Source organism: Brachyhypopomus gauderio, unplaced genomic scaffold (genome assembly GCF_052324685.1).
Source record: "Brachyhypopomus gauderio isolate BG-103 unplaced genomic scaffold, BGAUD_0.2 sc45, whole genome shotgun sequence".
NCBI lineage: Eukaryota > Metazoa > Chordata > Actinopteri > Gymnotiformes > Hypopomidae > Brachyhypopomus > Brachyhypopomus gauderio.
The window spans coordinates 323150-340381 of NW_027506871.1; the positions used below are offsets into that span (position 1 = coordinate 323150).

The window sequence follows — 17232 nt, forward strand, 5'->3', positions numbered from 1 at the left end:
TGAAACTAACCATATACCACAAGGCAGTAGCAAGCCGTGACCATTAAACCTGGGCCCACTCCCATCACCCCCCCCCCCCCCCCCCCCGAATCCTAATTAACTGCAATAAAAAAAATAAATAAAATTGAGACGACAGTACAGCTTTAAAAACGCAATAAACAATAACATCTGTACTATATAACTTCTTAAGCAAAATGAGGTTCCAACAAAATAAGGTTCACAGCTCCGTGTTCCTCGGGAGCGGAATATGTAAACAAGGTGCGCGAGGACATCAAAGGAATGAATCGAAAATAGCTAGCGGTGGTACGCTAACGATAGCTAGCGTCGCCACAGCGGGTGGAAATTATCATACAGTTAAGCCCGCCGACTAAGAGGAAAGATATGATTAGTCAATTTTGCTGTCATTTGAAACTGATATTGCGCTGAATTATAACTGCCAGGCCCTCTGTAAACGAACAGTGGGCATCACAGTCCTGATAGGGGGAGACACAAGCTCACAGGCTTCCACTTAACCCCTCACCTTCCAACACAGATTGAATAGACACGGGTGAATAATTTATTTGCTTATATTTTTGTAATTGTTTAGATGGCGATTGTCAAACTGTAAGTAGATAAAATAAAATTGGATAAATTGTATTATATATATTTACGTTTTAAGAATATTTTAGGCCCTCCGAGAGGGCAAAGAGGGCCCTGACGGTTCCCCACTGCCACAAGGCAAACTGTAACACAACAAAGGGAAACTTGACGAAACTGAAACAAACCTTACACACTGAAACTTGAGCAAAGTACACACACCAAACTTTAACATGGAGAACGACACTGAAAGCATAGCACAATAAAGATCTAGATTAGAGGTGTTCCAAAAAATCGATTCATATATCAAAAGTTGATTCTCATTTACTACGATTCAGAATCAATTTTAAATGTCCCAAAATCGATTCTAAGTCGTGGTGAATTCTCACGTTACGTAATTACAAAATTACGCGAGACTTTACGCAGCAGATTCTGGGACACACTCATGTGCGGAAAAGTTTCAAAACAAATGGAGGAAAGATATTCAACCTGTCCGGTCTTCATTTAAGGCAAAAATATGGGTTCATTTTGGTTTTTACCAAATGCCAGGGAAGACCGAACTTGACACAATGTAGCTCGTGTGAAGGTGTGTGTAACGCCGTGAGCTCGGGAACGTACACACTGCGTGAAATAATATAGAGAAGGGTGGACCCAAGTGAAATAATATAGAGAAGGGTGGACCCAAGTGCCGGCTCGCAAGAGCAAGACGTTTGATACTTGTCAAATATATTAGCGAGAGGGAAACGCGCACAGCGACCCAGAACAAAAAAAACAACGCAGAAGACTCAATGCACAAAAGAATAGAAACAAAAACTGTGAGGGCACAGAGTAAATAGAAAATACAACGCGTAGAAAATAACACTCAACTGCAGAGAGACGGAAGAAAGAAGCAAAATAACAACAGTTAAAACAAAACCAAGGACGCCAGCAGAAGTAACTGGCAAAAAACGCCACAGCAAAATAAAACCCTTCCCAAAAATAAAGGCAAAACGGATAGGAAGAAATACAGGATTGGGAAAACTTGAGATGAGTCAGGAAGCGACGCAGGAGATAGATACTCAAATAAGTAAAGAGAAAGCATAACAGAGAGAGGTGGCGAGACACCATTAAACGAGAAGCAACCACAGAGGAAGCAGGGACCTGGCTGTGTACGGTTACGCCGGTTTAGTCTGGGACTGACTCTGGTGCCCCTAGCAACAGCTGGGAGAACTGCATCCGAGCCAGCCCTGAGAGCTTGCAAAATGAAGCTAAAGAATTTTGGTAACACAACAAAAAGCATTTTATTTTACCAAAGCACATTGTTTTTGTTCATTAAAAGTGAAAGACACTTTATTTTCTGTATTTGTCATTCTGTCTTGCAAAGCAGACTGTAGTAGATCATGCAGATTTTATAGACTGAAGCAGAAATTTTTATAAATCAAATCGTTTTTTGAATCGAAAATCGTTTTGAATTGAAAATCGATTTTGAATCAAATCGTGGCCCCCAAAATCGGAATTGAATCGAATCCTGAGATAGTAAACGATTCCCACCCATAATCTAGATACCTACATTCAAACCAAAGTACAAGCAAGACGTAGAGCGAAACATACAGAACTGAAGCACACGCAAGACCTAACCTTTAACATACGAACTGAAGCAAGACTTAACTTTCAACATTGACCCCCACCGAATACCTGAAACACAAGGAGTAAATACAAACCCAAACAAATCCTAAAACAAGCGACAGCTGAAACCAATGAAACAAAAACAGAGGTGGAACTAAACAGAAGCTGAAAAGACTAGAGGAGGAGGAGCCAGGCTACACAGACAGAGAGGGGGTGGTGCCAGGCGTGACATCGAATACCTTTGGACCACCTCAAAAAATGGCCGTTTTCTCTTGTCCCACACATTGGGTGACCAACTCCTTTGCCAAATTTAACAATTAAAATAAGCTCTAAATAAATTACTTCTTCTTTAATATTGTTGAAATGCATCTCCTTTACTTGTGAAAACAACTTCTTTGGTCTACATTGTATTGCATGTCACAGTTTTTACACTATTAAGTTGTGTTCCACAACATTCGCACAGCCCTGTTACCATAAGGCATTATATCTGGCAGAGAAAGAGTTAACAATATTTGTTTACTGGCACAAAGGAATTTGCATCACAAGGACATTTCCTGCCCACATGGCAAGAAAAATGTGTGCTCTAACAATTTTCAAGGTTTTTTTCCCAAATATGTTTGTCCAAGTTGTGTGTGTCACTCAGTGAATGCAACCCTGTTCCTCATATTGTAAGACTAATATTGAGTAGAGTCAAAATTTACTTTATATACTTATATAACCATATTTGTCCTTGATCTTTCCTTGATCACAACTTAGACTAAATTTGCAACCCTGTTAGTCGCAACTCTGTTACTGCATACCAATTTACATCTAATTAAAAAAAACTGCTTCCATATCTGAGCTTGACGAATCAAACTTTTTGATTGTCTATAACCTGTAGCTAATAAATATATGACTAAAAATGATCAAATTGAAGATCAAATTTTCAGAAATTACCACCCCTGAAATGTACCAAAATCCTGGAACGACCCACAAATGACTGTGATGTATATGTATCTGTGAATATGTGTTTATGTGCAACATAAAAGTGCAGAATAGGATAAATGTACAGAATGTACTTGCCAGCAAGGGTATAAAGCTGCGACAACATTCCCCCAGAGGCCAGAGGCAGGCAGAGAAAGACCCGGGAATCCCACCCACCCACGGCCCCCCCAGGAGCAGTGGAGTCCCAGGGCCGCACTTCCCCATGACCCTCGCATGCCTGCCCCAGCGGGCGGGAGAGGGAGACCCCGGACAGCACCCCCCCAGCCAAGGAGTGCAGGTCCAGAGGAAACAGAGCCCCCCCCCCAGGATGCCGCCCCCTCCACCATGGGCCAGTAGCAAAGCCCCAGCGCCACGTGCCCCCGAGAACCACCCCTACCCGGCAGGAGGAGCCCCAAGCCACCCCGGACCACAACCACCCAGGTGAGTGGGCCAACCGCCATGCCGCAGCACCAAGCTGGGCCCCGGAAATACATACATATACACACCCACAAATGTACTTACACATTCACCCCAATATATACACACGTCCCCATATACCCCCCCCCCCCCTCCAACACATACTCATTCATCTACCTATACAAACGGAGACAAGGACAAAAACAAACATTCATCCGAACTAACACACTCTTCGTGGCGGGGGCAAATGGATGGACCAGCAAGGATCGGCAGCAGCCCCAAGATGCCACCAGCCCAGCCCAGCCCCGCCCCAAGCTTACAAAGGCTCTAGGTTTGAGGCCCGAATGAAAAAGTAAATCACTACAAGCATAAAAAAGAGAATTATTGTGACAACACATTAATTCTGTTAGATAGGGGTCACATATATCTTACGTCACCTATACCTTACCCATACATTACGTCACCTATACATTACGTCACCTATACCTTACATCACCTATACCTTACATCACCTATTCATTACGTCACCTATACCTTACATCACCTATACCTTACGTAACCTATAACTTACATCACCTATACCTTACATCACCTATACATTACGTCACCTATACCTTACATCACTTATACCTTACGTAACCTATAACTTACATCACCTATACATTACATCACCTATACATTACGTCACCTATACCTTACATCACCTATACCTTACGTAACCTATAACTTACATCACCTATACCTTACATCACCTATACCTTACATCACCTATACATTACGTCACCTATACCTTACATCACAATTTGGTCACACCAAATTCTGTTTTCAAAATAGTTTATATAATATATACCAAATTCTATAATCTGTAAATCTATGTAGATTGTATATATTGTACATTTTGCACTTGCTACTTTATTGCACTTCTGGTTAGATGCTAAACTACATTTAGTTGCATTGTACTTGTACATGTGTAATGACAATAAAGTTGAATCTAATCTAATCACCTATACCTTACATAACCTATACCTTACATAACCTATACCTTACATCACCTATTCCTTACATAATAATCATAATAATAATACATTTTATTTGATGGAGCCTTTCAAAAACCCAAGGTCACCTTACAAACAGATCACCTATACATTACCTCACCTATGATTTCTTGTCTTAGTGGTTGAGGAGCTGTGCGATGCCTTGGGAGAAACTGACACAGACACAAGTTTATGTGGAGTGCACACTTCTCAACTTCATACAAACCTGCTTTTATAGCCATAAACCAAAGTACATAATCAACTCAAGGGTGATGAGACTATGGACAAAGTCACAGTCATGCTTAGAAGACTGGAGTAAGTGTGGGCTGATGACTATCAACACTTCCGTCTTGAAGCAGAAGATAAGGACATTTCACAACCAAAAAACATGGTTTTTCATGGAGCCCAAAAATCACATACCAGGACCTCTATACCATCACAAAGTTCACCCAAAGGTCCCTACAAGTGTTGAACACTGGTAACAAAGAGGTGTGAAGATTAGTCTCACTAATCAGATCCTCAAACATAATTAACATAATTAATGTATCTAATGTCTAATGTATCTTCAAAATGATTCAAACACCAGTTAATTTTGCCGTGTTTAAAGGATACTGTGCTGTGCATCTTTGTCAGAACAGAATTGGTAAAGAACGGTAACTAACTACTTCATGCAGTACATCTCCAAGAAGAGAAAAATCCTTCAGCTTGCATCAGAATCATTTGAGTCTATTGACAAGGACCTAATACGTTTGTCAGATGTTCTAGACATACATGACAGCCATCCCGTTCCTCAGATGTTCTAGATCAGGGGTGCTCATTACGTCGATGTGGAAGTGTCGGTCGATCGCGAAGGAATGTGCGTAGATCGCGTCACATAAAATAGTAGTAGATGAATCGCACATCTGCTCTGACGGTTGTATTTTGATTGACATTCACGGTAGCCAATCTGCAATCCACTCAACAAATTACGTTCGCCACCCCCCCCCGCTCAACAAACTACGTTCGCCGCCACCCCGGTAGATCTTTCTGATTTGGTCATCTTATAAGTAGCTCGCAAGCTGAAAACTGTGAGCACCCCTGTTCTAGATATACATGACTGCTATCATGTTCCTCAAAGTGAACTATTGCTCCACTATTGATGAAGTTAGGGTGCAAAGGTCCAGTTCAAACATCAGTGTTTGTCATTGAATGTTGCAATCACGTTAAGCCAAGACCACTGCCATACAGGGACTCTCCCACTAGTCATCCAGCCACCTGCACCGCAAACAGAAATGGATACATTAATGAGAAATAAATGTGTTTTATTGAGAGAGAAGAAATGTGCTGACAAATCAAACTAAACCATTACATCAGAGGTATTTTGCAAATCAAAGTGTCTAGTTTTGATATTACCAAGTTAGAACACTCCATTTAAAAAAACTGTAATTCATTCAATTAAATTAAAATGTGTAGGTTTTCGTATGAATTAAACATTACATCAGCATAATTTACAGAAATGTTATAATTCATTCCATCAATCCAATAATATTTCAAGTTATGCAACAGTAAATAATAACTATAAATAACAATAAATAACTAATTTTAAAGTTACCATGTTCAGAGAATCAAAAACACATCTTTACAGCATGGTAGCACTTGAATCTGTTTACACCCTGATGGTTATTTATAGATAGATAGATAGATAGATAGATAGATAGATAGATAGATAGATAGATAGATAGATAAACATTAATATGAAATGTAATATTAATTATTGATCACGCATTTTACTGCTCCACAGCGACATCTGGTGGGGTCAGGCCAACTGCCACTAATGTAGAGACGATCAGGTAATAGAGCTTCAGTAGTAAATGTATGGAGCTTTTTTAGTGTCACCAGAACCTGAACCTGAAATCATTATTACTTGAAAAAACAGTCTGTGAAATTCATTCAGGTATGAAAAAATTAAAGTTAAAATTCAGGTTCACCTGAAATGGCACCTTGTGGCAGCTGCCACATAATCATGGCACTTAGTGTGGCCAGTGCTGTGTGACTGTGGTCTCCGTTGTCCAGAAACGCCGCCTGCCTCTGCTGACAGACATCTAAAGAGTCTTAGGTGACTCTGCGTATCGGCCACTCGCTTAAATCATCCCGACGAGCCCCGAATCGCCATTTGTTGAAATGAAGATGGTTCATAACTTTTATTTTTTAATTATGTTCAGTGAAAGGTTCTAGTCGACATCCAGCTAGAAAGCTCTAAATTACTAGTTCAGAATACTGTTTAGCGATAACGTCGAATTCAGATTATAGGAGGGTACGCAAATCTACAGTGGTAGACCGTTAACAACAGCACTGTAAATTTAAAGGATTTATAATTATAGATGTATGGATATCAGTGAATGTTCCTCCACACCATCAGCGTAATTTAAACCTCTGCGAGTGAGTGTCATCGCATTTGTAGTATTTGTGCAAATGTAGATAGTTTAGCTTTGTATTGAGGGTCAATTTAGTACTGTTTTATTTGTCCCGAGATGAGACTAGCCCGGGAGAGCAGGCTAGGAACGTATGTCCAGGTGGGCTCTATGTGACTTTGCAGTCAGAGATCACTATACTCTGACTAAGAGGGTCAATTTAGTACTGTTTTATTTGTTGTCAAGAACGCACGTTGTAAATACGTATATAGCTGTGGGTGTCTCATAATTAAAGGTGCAAAAGAAAATCAAGTTTCAACCTCTTGTGCAGACTTATTCCAGGCCACAAGGCCCATCGCCCGACACTACCCATAGAGTGTGACTCCCTACATCCGTACACTTAAGGAGTTTCAGGTCACGCTTTATCACACTCTCCTTAGCCCATTGCAGTCTTGCTCTTTTCTGTTTAGGTGTCAATTATGGTTTTCTTTAACTTTCCTGTATTAATCACATTTCCTTTAAGTGATTTCTTACGGTCACATATACTGGCTCCAGCTTCCTCCCATTTATACTTCATCTGTTTAGTTGTACTTTATCGTTTTCAAGACAAATGGCCTTAAGTTCTTTGTCTTGACGCTTTGAGGTCTTTCTTCATCTATCAGTACGTTTGGCTTTAACAACCATTCCATGACGTTTGTATTTGGTCCATATCTTGGATACAGCTGACTGTGAACAGCCCACATCTTTAACAACCATGTGTGAAGAGTTACCTTCTTCAAGAAGTTTCACACTCCTCTCTTTTGTTTCTAGAGACATTTCTCTTGTTGGAGTCGTGGTTCTTGCCCCTCCACTTCGTCCAGCAGCCCTCCAAGGTGTCATGACTGCAGGTGTTTTTACCTGCAGACTAACGAGCAGATCTAATCTGAGGCAGGTGTCCATTTAGGGAAAGGAAATTTACTGGGTGTGTCCTTATTTTCTACCTCCAATTTGAGGTATTCCATATTTTTTCCCTATAAATGCTCAATAGCACAGGAATAAAATAGTCAGGAATGATCTCCGTGCAGATGCGGTTCACCTGCTACTCATCGCCCTTCCCCAGGGCTAAATTTGTAAATCAAACGATGCAGGAATGCAAACAGCGTCATGAGACAAACAGCAAACCGCGGCATGTTGCCGGATCGAGGCAGACACGCTTCAAAATTAAAGAGTTCCCGGATCCTGTTACGGCAGGATCCGGCTCAAATTAAGCCCTGCCCCTCCCCCTTTGCAACTATTTAAGCTTCCTCCTCTCTCTTCCGGGTTGCGAAGTATTGTTGCCATGCCACGTACCAAGCGTTCTTTCCATGTTACTGCCTTTCTGTGTACCGACCTCTGCTCTCCTCCTAGACCTCGTTCCCTGCCTAGTCCCGCTGTACCTCCTGGCTTCTATCTCACCGGCGTGACCCTGGACTGTCCTGATTACGTTTACGATACTCCTACACAACACATCCTGAATGGAGTATCTCACCTGTTTGATTGCTCTGTGATCGTTGTTTCAATAAAATTCATTTCAATTCATTGAAAAATCAATGTTTCCACAATGATTTTCATCATTTCTTTTAGTGTTTCTGAAAGCCAACAATTTGCACTTTGGAATAACCTTATTATTGCATCATGTTTTTGATCCGAGTTGTGACGGGCAGGGTGAGCGAAACAAAAAGGAAGCGATCACGCCAAGTCTCCAGGGAGAAGCACCTGCACATAAAGCACACACACACACACACCCACCAACACAAAACACACATGCGCACTTACCCTGATCCCCCTACCATGGGGGAGGGGTCTCCATCCTAACTCAGGAGAACCCCCAACTTACCTGGTCAGGGCCTCTCTCAGGAGCAACACCCTCCGTGCCATACCCCGTGGCACGGGACCACAGCTGGTCCCCCCCCCCCCCCCCAAACACACATTTAAGGGGAGGAACATGCGTGGCATTACATTAAACAAAGCACAAGCATGCTAGGACAACACACACGCAAAGACAAGAAAAACAAAGAATTGTGTGCAAATAACAAACGGACGAGACCCACACGTGCGCGTTCGCTTACATCCAAGAGTGACGCGCCGTTCAAGTACGCAGTCGCTCCCCCACTCAAAACACAAGACGAAAGGGGAGCAAGGCGACAGTGACGAGCGGCAACCGCGTCACACGCGAAACATTTAACACAAACCCAAGTGAGCAACGCACACAGATCCACACGACCGTTCACATTAACACAACAAACAACAACCATACAACAAGAAGAGCCTTCCCAGGGAAGACGCCTGTTCGTTTGTTTGAAGACACAACACTTCACACAACACTGAAGCACGGCGGAACTCTTCAAATGAACAAACATGAAGAGTTTTCCCAGGAAGACGCCCTGGTCCTCGCCGTGCCACACGAACACACACACAACACATAAGCACGGCGGAACTCCTCAAACAAAACACCACGCAGACAAACACTTACCACGAGACATAACCACGAGCAAAGGAGAAAGAAAAGGAGACTGGCGGCTTCCGAAAGCGGCTGGTCATTCTGTGACGGGCAGGGTGAGTGAAATAAAATGGAAGCGATCACGCCAAGTCTCAGGGAAAAAGGATGGTTTAAACTAGGACTACCAGCATTTTCATTCCACACTTTTTCTACCTGGTCTCCACCAGGGGGCAGTTCTGGGGACATTTGTATTCCATTAGGCCACCCTTTGTTATGTACATGCAGCCACTTATAGGTAGACGGGTGGGGGGGGGGGGGGGTGATGGTGTGAACCATCAGTTCATTGTTCTGCTGCATGTGTTCACTGACTCAGATAGAGAAGAAAAAACTCTGGCCTCCCCTTGGGGAGATTGTCTGTGTGGGTACATATATGAGTAAATTTATGTTGGGATGAAGGTGTGTGGGTGTATGTGTGTGTGGGTGTATATGTGTTTGGGTGAATATGGATGTCCAATGTAGCAGCAGTTGGTGAACCATTGCAGTGGTCATTTGAGCTGAGTTTTTTTTTCTGTCCTTCCCTTTTTTATAAATAATAATAATAATAATCTTTATTTGTATAGCACCTTTCATACATACATGCAATTCAAAGTGCTAAAAACTACTGAAAATAAGGTAAATAAATTACTTGTCTCTCCCCTCATTTCTATCCTGTCCTGTATGGTGGAGACTGGGGAACAGGCTGAACTACTCTCTGCAGTGGGGGTGGTGGGGCACCACATTTTAGGCTGTTATAGTCGGTGATTGTGTAAGGCACCTCCTCCTGTACTCTTTACTGTATTTTAGACATTGAGGGCTTTTGAGGGGATGGTGTGGATGAACACTGACCAGTGGCTGACCATGAACACTGAACACTGACCCTCTTTTCTCTCCCTCCTCCTCTTTTCTCTGTATGGCCCACCTAACCTCAATTATTTTTATTACTATTGTACTGTATTTTACAGAATTGTTTTCTTTTGATTCTTACATAAAAATAAAGTTGTCCTCCAAAGATTGGGGGGGGGGGGGGGGGGGGGGGCAAAAAAAGAGAGTAGTGACTCTGAAATCTCTTCTGGTAAGATTGTTGTTGTGTTTTTGGAAGAGACACACTGTAAAAAGTACCATCTTGATAAGTTAAAATTGCTCAAGATTACTATTCTATTTCAAGTAGCTGAGGGTTTTTGTATAAATTTGTGTAAAAATATCTTTACCTATTGGCAGTTTTTCAAAAGACAAAAACTACTGAAAATAAGTAAAAAAAAATCTGTGCCATTTTGAATAATCAATATGCCACTTATATGTCACTATAATTCAAATATTATGTTTGTGACTTCTGACTTCTTCTGACTTTGTGACTTCTTGCAAGAAAGCTTGCAGTCTCTTGTGGCAGGCAGCCAAAGGTGTGTATTGAAGCAGCCACCACCCACACCTGAGACACGCCTAATTTACACAACACTGGAGGTAAGGAGGGCTCATCACACCTCCCAACCTCTGCCTTTTGGAAATGCTGTGGTACATGGCAGGGATGACTGCCTTTTGGCCACTAATAAACTAGTATTTTTATACTTTTAAAAGAAACCCTGCACAGGCTAGTTTAAATCGATTTTGCTCGTATCTCTGTAATATTGCCGTCATCGCCTTCACTTCAAGACTGTGATTCTCTTTTCTGCCAGCGGGTGTTGCAAAGATTCGCATGTCATTTAATATTTAGTATAACTAAATAAAGATCAATAGTTTTCAAAACTAAATTAATCACAAAGTTCAAACTGATTATGTGTAAAGAAAAAAACGGAATTCGTCCGTTGAACGAAAGTGAAAGTGTTTTACTTTACCAAAGTCTTAAAATATATACTCTCTCTTTCTTGTTTATCAGTGTCCACTTTTATAGTGTGACGTGTAACTGACATATTTAGTTTTGCATAATACCACAATACCACATCTCTCTACAACACCAGACTGTGTTTATGTTAATGTACATTATTTATGCTGCTGAAAGCCTTTGTTGAGTTCTGGCTCCATCTAGTGGTTAATTATGTGATTGACAGTAATTCTGAGTGGAGACCTTGGAGTCAGAATCAGAGTTGACTGTGGAGTCTGAGTTGACTGTTTTGGTCTTTGGGTGACAACAGCTGAACTAAATGTGGGGAACCTGTGTAAGGTAGGAACACAGATTTAAAAGACCAGAACCATTTCACATATGAACAGGTATTCACACACAAACAGGTCAAGATCTTTATGAGCCTTTGTTCACATAATCGAGCAGCAACCACATTTCTCCTAGTGAGGAAAAACTAAAAAATAAATGTTTGAACAGCAGGGGGCGGTGTTTCCTCCTGCTAATCTTGCTGGTCTAACGCTGGTGTCATTTTTATTATTACCACTGACCAGTGGCATGCACACATAGACATCAGGTGGTGCTAAAGCACCACAAACTCTGCCCTTTATCAACGAAAGTGCCCTTTTAAAACTTCGGTTTTTTTAAATCATTTTACTGAGGTCGGTTTGAAATCATCTTTTGAAAACCTGAGCGATTAAAAACAATGCCCTGAAATGAGCCACCACCTCGCACACACCCGACCTCTCTATTCCTTTAACACCAGATGCGCTGCAGCAGCAGTTCAGTTCAGCGAGTGGAAGGAAGCGTCTTCAGCACAGCACGCACGGTCACAGATAGACTTCTTCTCCCGTCCCCACCAGCCAGGTCACATACACATCAAGTACACATTTACCGTTTGCCCTCTAAGCCCAACGTGAAATCATTTTGTTGTGCAGTAAAATGTCTCATACAGCACCAAACTACTAAGCATTTTTAGCCGACTGGTCACCTGATAAACTAGTCGCTTTAGCCCAAATCAATGATAGATAACGTGAGGACGACCACATACAAATAATTAAGGTAGAGTTTGCAAATCTTTGTGTTAAGCTGTATGTTATCTGTTGTATAGGTTTTGTTAGGCAACATAAATTAACACATTCGTTTGTGAAAGAAGAAACGGGAAGTTCCCCATTACCTGTGAAAAATGCCCATCTGCATTCATGTAATGACAACAGTCAGTAGCCTATAACTCCTTCTCGTACTTTTTGGTCTTTTTACTGTCTTAATTGTAGGCCTATATTGATTTAAATTGCAAAATATATGCAACAAGGCCTGCAGACAGTGGAGGGTAAACAGAAGTTAACTGAAGGACATGACTGTATATAGTTAATATTGGATATGAATTATATCAGTTGGCTGCGTGACTTTTTTCCGTTGAAAACTCACGTTTAGAGAATGTTACAAATAAAAGTCAAATTTCATTCAACATGTGCTTGTAGTTTTTTTTTATTTGCACTAAAAAGTGCCCTTTACCCCCACGAAATATCATCCACGAAATCAGTTAGTCTTAAAGTATGCTATTTCTACACTGAAATTAGGCAAATTAAGAAGTGTACATTAAACACAATATTAAATGAATATAAGTAATGAGTAAATTAAACTGTAAGTCAAGGTTTGTGAGTTACACAGTGTAGATTAAAACAAGGTAAATAGAACAGTGCGAGTTACACAGTGTAGATTAAACACAGTAAATGGAACAGTGTGAGTTACACAGTGTAGATTAAGACACAGTAAATGGAATAGTGTGAGTTACACAGTGTATATTAAAACACAGTAAATGGAACAGTGTGAGTTACACAGTGTAGATTAAAACACAGAAAATGGAACAGTGTGAGTTAAACAGTGTAGATTAAAACACAGTAAATGGAACAGTGTGAGTTACACAGTGTAGATTAAAACACAGTAAATGGAACAGTGTGAGTTACACAGTGTAGATTAAAACACAGTAAATGGAACAGTGTGAGTTAAACAGTGTAGATTAAAACACAGTAAATGGAACAGTGTGAGTTACACAGTGTAGATTAAAACACAGTAAATGGAACAGTGTGAGTTACACAGTGTAGATTAAAACACAGTAAATGGAACAGTGTGAGTTAAACAGTGTAGATTAAAACACAGTAAATGGAACAGTGTGAGTTACACAGTGTAGATTAAAACACAGTAAATGGAACAGTGTGAGTTAAACAGTGTAGATTAAAACACAGTAAATGGAACAGTGTGAGTTACACAGTGTAGATTAAAACACAGTAAATGGAACAGTGTGAGTTACACAGTGTACATTAAAACAGTGGAACAGTGTAAATGAAACACAGCAAACGAAGGCACATTGTGATCTCTGGGTAGGACTGAGATGCTGGGAATGATGCCTGTTGATTGGTGGATGGAGATCATGTGATCTTGAGCTCAGCGTTTGTTGTTCAGAATTCTTGTCTCACACAGAACCTGCTGTAATGATCATGACCTGTAGTACACACACACACACACACACATACACACACACACGCACGCACGCGCACACACGCACACACACACGCACGCACACACACGCACACACACACACACACACACACACATAACATGAGGAGTGAACAGGCCTGTTCCTATGAGATGCTCTTGAGTTACTGGTTACCCACTTTGTCACCCGTAAACTCTCATTAATTAGATATTAATTAACCTGCATGAAATATTTCTGCACCTGCAACACAACATGACCAAATTCATCAGTGTACCTTTAATTGTGAGACTGAAGTTCCTGTGTTGATTGTGATTAAACCAGCATGAATATAATCCACTATCCTCTTCAGTCAGGTCTGAGATCAGCAGAGAGAGATTTCTTGGAGATCCCTCATTAAATCTCTGAACTCTGCCACTGTAGCGGGGACTGAGTTGAGTAGAGTGGAGATCTTCATGGTGTGGTGATCTCCACTTCACTCTCCAATCTCCACTCCACCATTCACTCATATAAGTGCAGGAGCAGGACAGGAACACAGACTCTCCTACAGATCTACTGACCTCAACATGCTGCTTATTCTCTGATAGACTGCAGCCTGGAGAGAGAGAGAGAGAGAGAGAGAGAGAGAAAGAGAGAGAGAGAGAGAGAGAGAGAGAGAGAGAGAGAGAGAGAGAGAGAGAGAATGAGAGAGAGAAAAAGAGAGGGAGGAAGAGGGGGATAGAGAGAATGAGAGAGGGCGGTAGAGAGAAAAAAAATTCTTACAAGGTCTCTCCTTAATTTCCAGCTATGCTTCATGCATTTACAAAAACATTGTATGTTGACAGATATGTTGACATACATATGTCATGTATGTTCTGTTATTACAGTCATGTTGTTCATATTTTGAACTTTTAGTATTTAACATTTTTTTTTATGACTGAAGGAAATGAAATACTTAAACTTGTAATGATACACTGTTAAATACTGTAATATAGTAATGTAGCCAGGTGGTGAGCAGTATGCTCTCTTTTTCTTTAAAAAGAGTACTGGCCCTTTAAGACTCACCCTGCCCATGAGTGCATGCGGGGGTTGTTACGCATGCGCTGTGAGTATTCCGGACAGAGAACACGGGTTGAGCAGAAGTGTGTACAAGTTTAAAGCAGCTGTGGTGATATTTTTGTTAATGTTTGAATTTATGTGGACATTTTGGTTGGAAAACAATTGTAAGTATGTGTATGTATTTTCTCTAGTGATGGCAAAACGAGGCTTCATGAACCAATGGGGCTTTCCATCTAAAAGGTTCACCAAAAGGTTCATTACCCGAAGCCTCGTTGACTCGTTCTCACTAGTGACACCTGCTGTGCAAAAGGATTTATGACAGACTCAATTAATTCTGAGTCAGAGAAAACTGGAATGTCTGTGTATAAAATAAAATATTTTTGCCACGTCCCAGTGAATATAAAAGTGTGTTTTTACATGGAAATATTATTATTTGAGTGATGTGATGTTGAACAAGTATACTTAAAATAAACGCTTGTGGAACTGGGAGTACAAGAGTGCTTATGGAACTGAAAGACAGGAAACTGCAACAGATGGAACAAATATAAATTACTGATTTTTATTTTTTTTAAAGAAACTTTTTAACAGTGTTGGGGTTGAGTCGATTCCTTTTCTTAGACGCCTTAGAAGTCTACCTAGCTTACAACTAGCTTAAAGTCTATAATAATACGAATAATAAATAATAGCTGATCTAATCTATGTTATAACAGAACTTTAACCACTAACTCTAACTAATTAACCAATGCACACCTCTCACAACACCAACTTAAAACCCACAAAGGGCCGCAAGGCTCAAACTAGAGTCCTGCACCGGGTTGGGTACGGGTACAGGCAAATAGATGCTGAAACGGGTGGGTTTTACACGTACCGCAATTTAACGGGTGGGTATGCGGGCGGGTAAGTTAAATACGGGCCACCTAAGGACGAATCGTTCGATGTTCTTTTGTGGTGGAAAGAACACCAAGACGATTTCCCCAACCTGGCAACAACTGCCCGAAGTGTCCTCTCAATCCCGAGGTAGAGATTTTTCTCCATCTCTATCCCCGCATCCAGCGCTGCGAGTGAGAGATTTTTCCTCCGCTGGTTTTGTGATACAAGAGCGCAGAACGCAGCTCAAACGTGGGACTGTGGACGATATACTGTTCCTGCACAGTAACCTAGGATAGATTTGTGACCCTTTGCGATTTTATTTAGTTGTTATACTGGCATTTGTTCCCTCTCGTTTTGCATTGTGTTATGGCACCGGTTGGCTACATAAATTGTCTTGCGTTTTACCAGTTGCTACTTTTAGATAGGAATACTGTTCCTGCACAGCAACATTAGATTTTATTTTGTGTTGTACTGACGTTTTTTCAGAGGCGCATTGAAAAATAAAGTGCTCTATAAGAATACTTTCGATTTGTGTGATTTTTTACGGGCACGGGTGGGTAACGGGTAGAATATTAACGGGTCCGGCCGGGTACGGATTTAACTTTGGAATAGCCACGGGTTCGCGGGTGGGTGGGTGCTGTACTCTGCGGATATAGGTGGGTGCGGGTCTCAAAAAACGGACCCGCGCAGGACTCTGGCTCAAACCCGCTTTATGTGGTTGTGACACTCAAAATGAAACGATGACGTAACCCACTGAATCCGAGGCCTCGTTTGTCATCAGTCATGTGATTTTTACGGTAATGACACACGCCTCGAACCGGGGCTTCATCTGGCATGCCCCTTTTTGCTCGATACAGGCTCCGAGGCATCGCTTCAAATGTCACATCACTAATTTTCTCTAATGTGTTTGTTAGCGATGTCGTTATATTTAGTTAGGATGGGATGGGATTTTTTTAGGCAGTTAATCGTTTTTTGTACATGTGGGCACACTATGTTGTTGCATAATGTTAGCTTATCGATTTAGTGAAAAATATGTGACATTGTTGGTGCAATGTGATTTACGTGTTTTGTCCCTAAAAGTATATTGTAAACTATGTAGGGAGATTTTGTTCATGAAGAAATACCCATCTGTGTTAGAGATTTCTGCCCCGCGGACCACGTGAGTAGTTGTTAATTAATTGCAATCTTTATCGTGGGGAGAATGCTTACTTGTGAAGCGAAATGGCTCATCTTATATTTTTTCTTTGTCATTTGTTTTCTACAGTAGCCGCTACCGTATTATTTTGGGCTAGTATTTGTATAAAGATTAGGTTGTGGGTTAATATTTTATTTTATTTTTTACCTTCTTGCTAGGAGGCAAAGCTAGGTCCTAACACCTGCAAACTTTTCATTTGGTTTACAAGTTTTTGCCAGAATAAAAAAAAACACCCAAACAACATTTTCAGTTGGGTATTCTTATGTAGCCTATACAGAAAGGCCCACAGTAAGTAAGTATTTATTTATATAGCACTTTTCCA

At 41.0% G+C, this 17232-nt stretch overlaps 1 protein-coding gene across 1 annotated transcript in view; it reads right to left on the minus strand.

Annotated features, from left to right (window-relative positions):
• LOC143486706 (uncharacterized) overlaps positions 1 to 4846 on the minus strand; it is a 39804-nt gene extending 34958 nt beyond the window's left edge. Inside the window, exon 1 of the mRNA XM_076986067.1 lies at positions 4717 to 4846. Within this exon, the coding sequence (XP_076842182.1) occupies positions 4717 to 4837 (121 nt within the window). The 5' untranslated portion in view covers positions 4838 to 4846. The remainder of the gene's footprint in view (positions 1 to 4716) is intronic.
• Positions 4847 to 17232: the final 12386 nt, after the last annotated feature.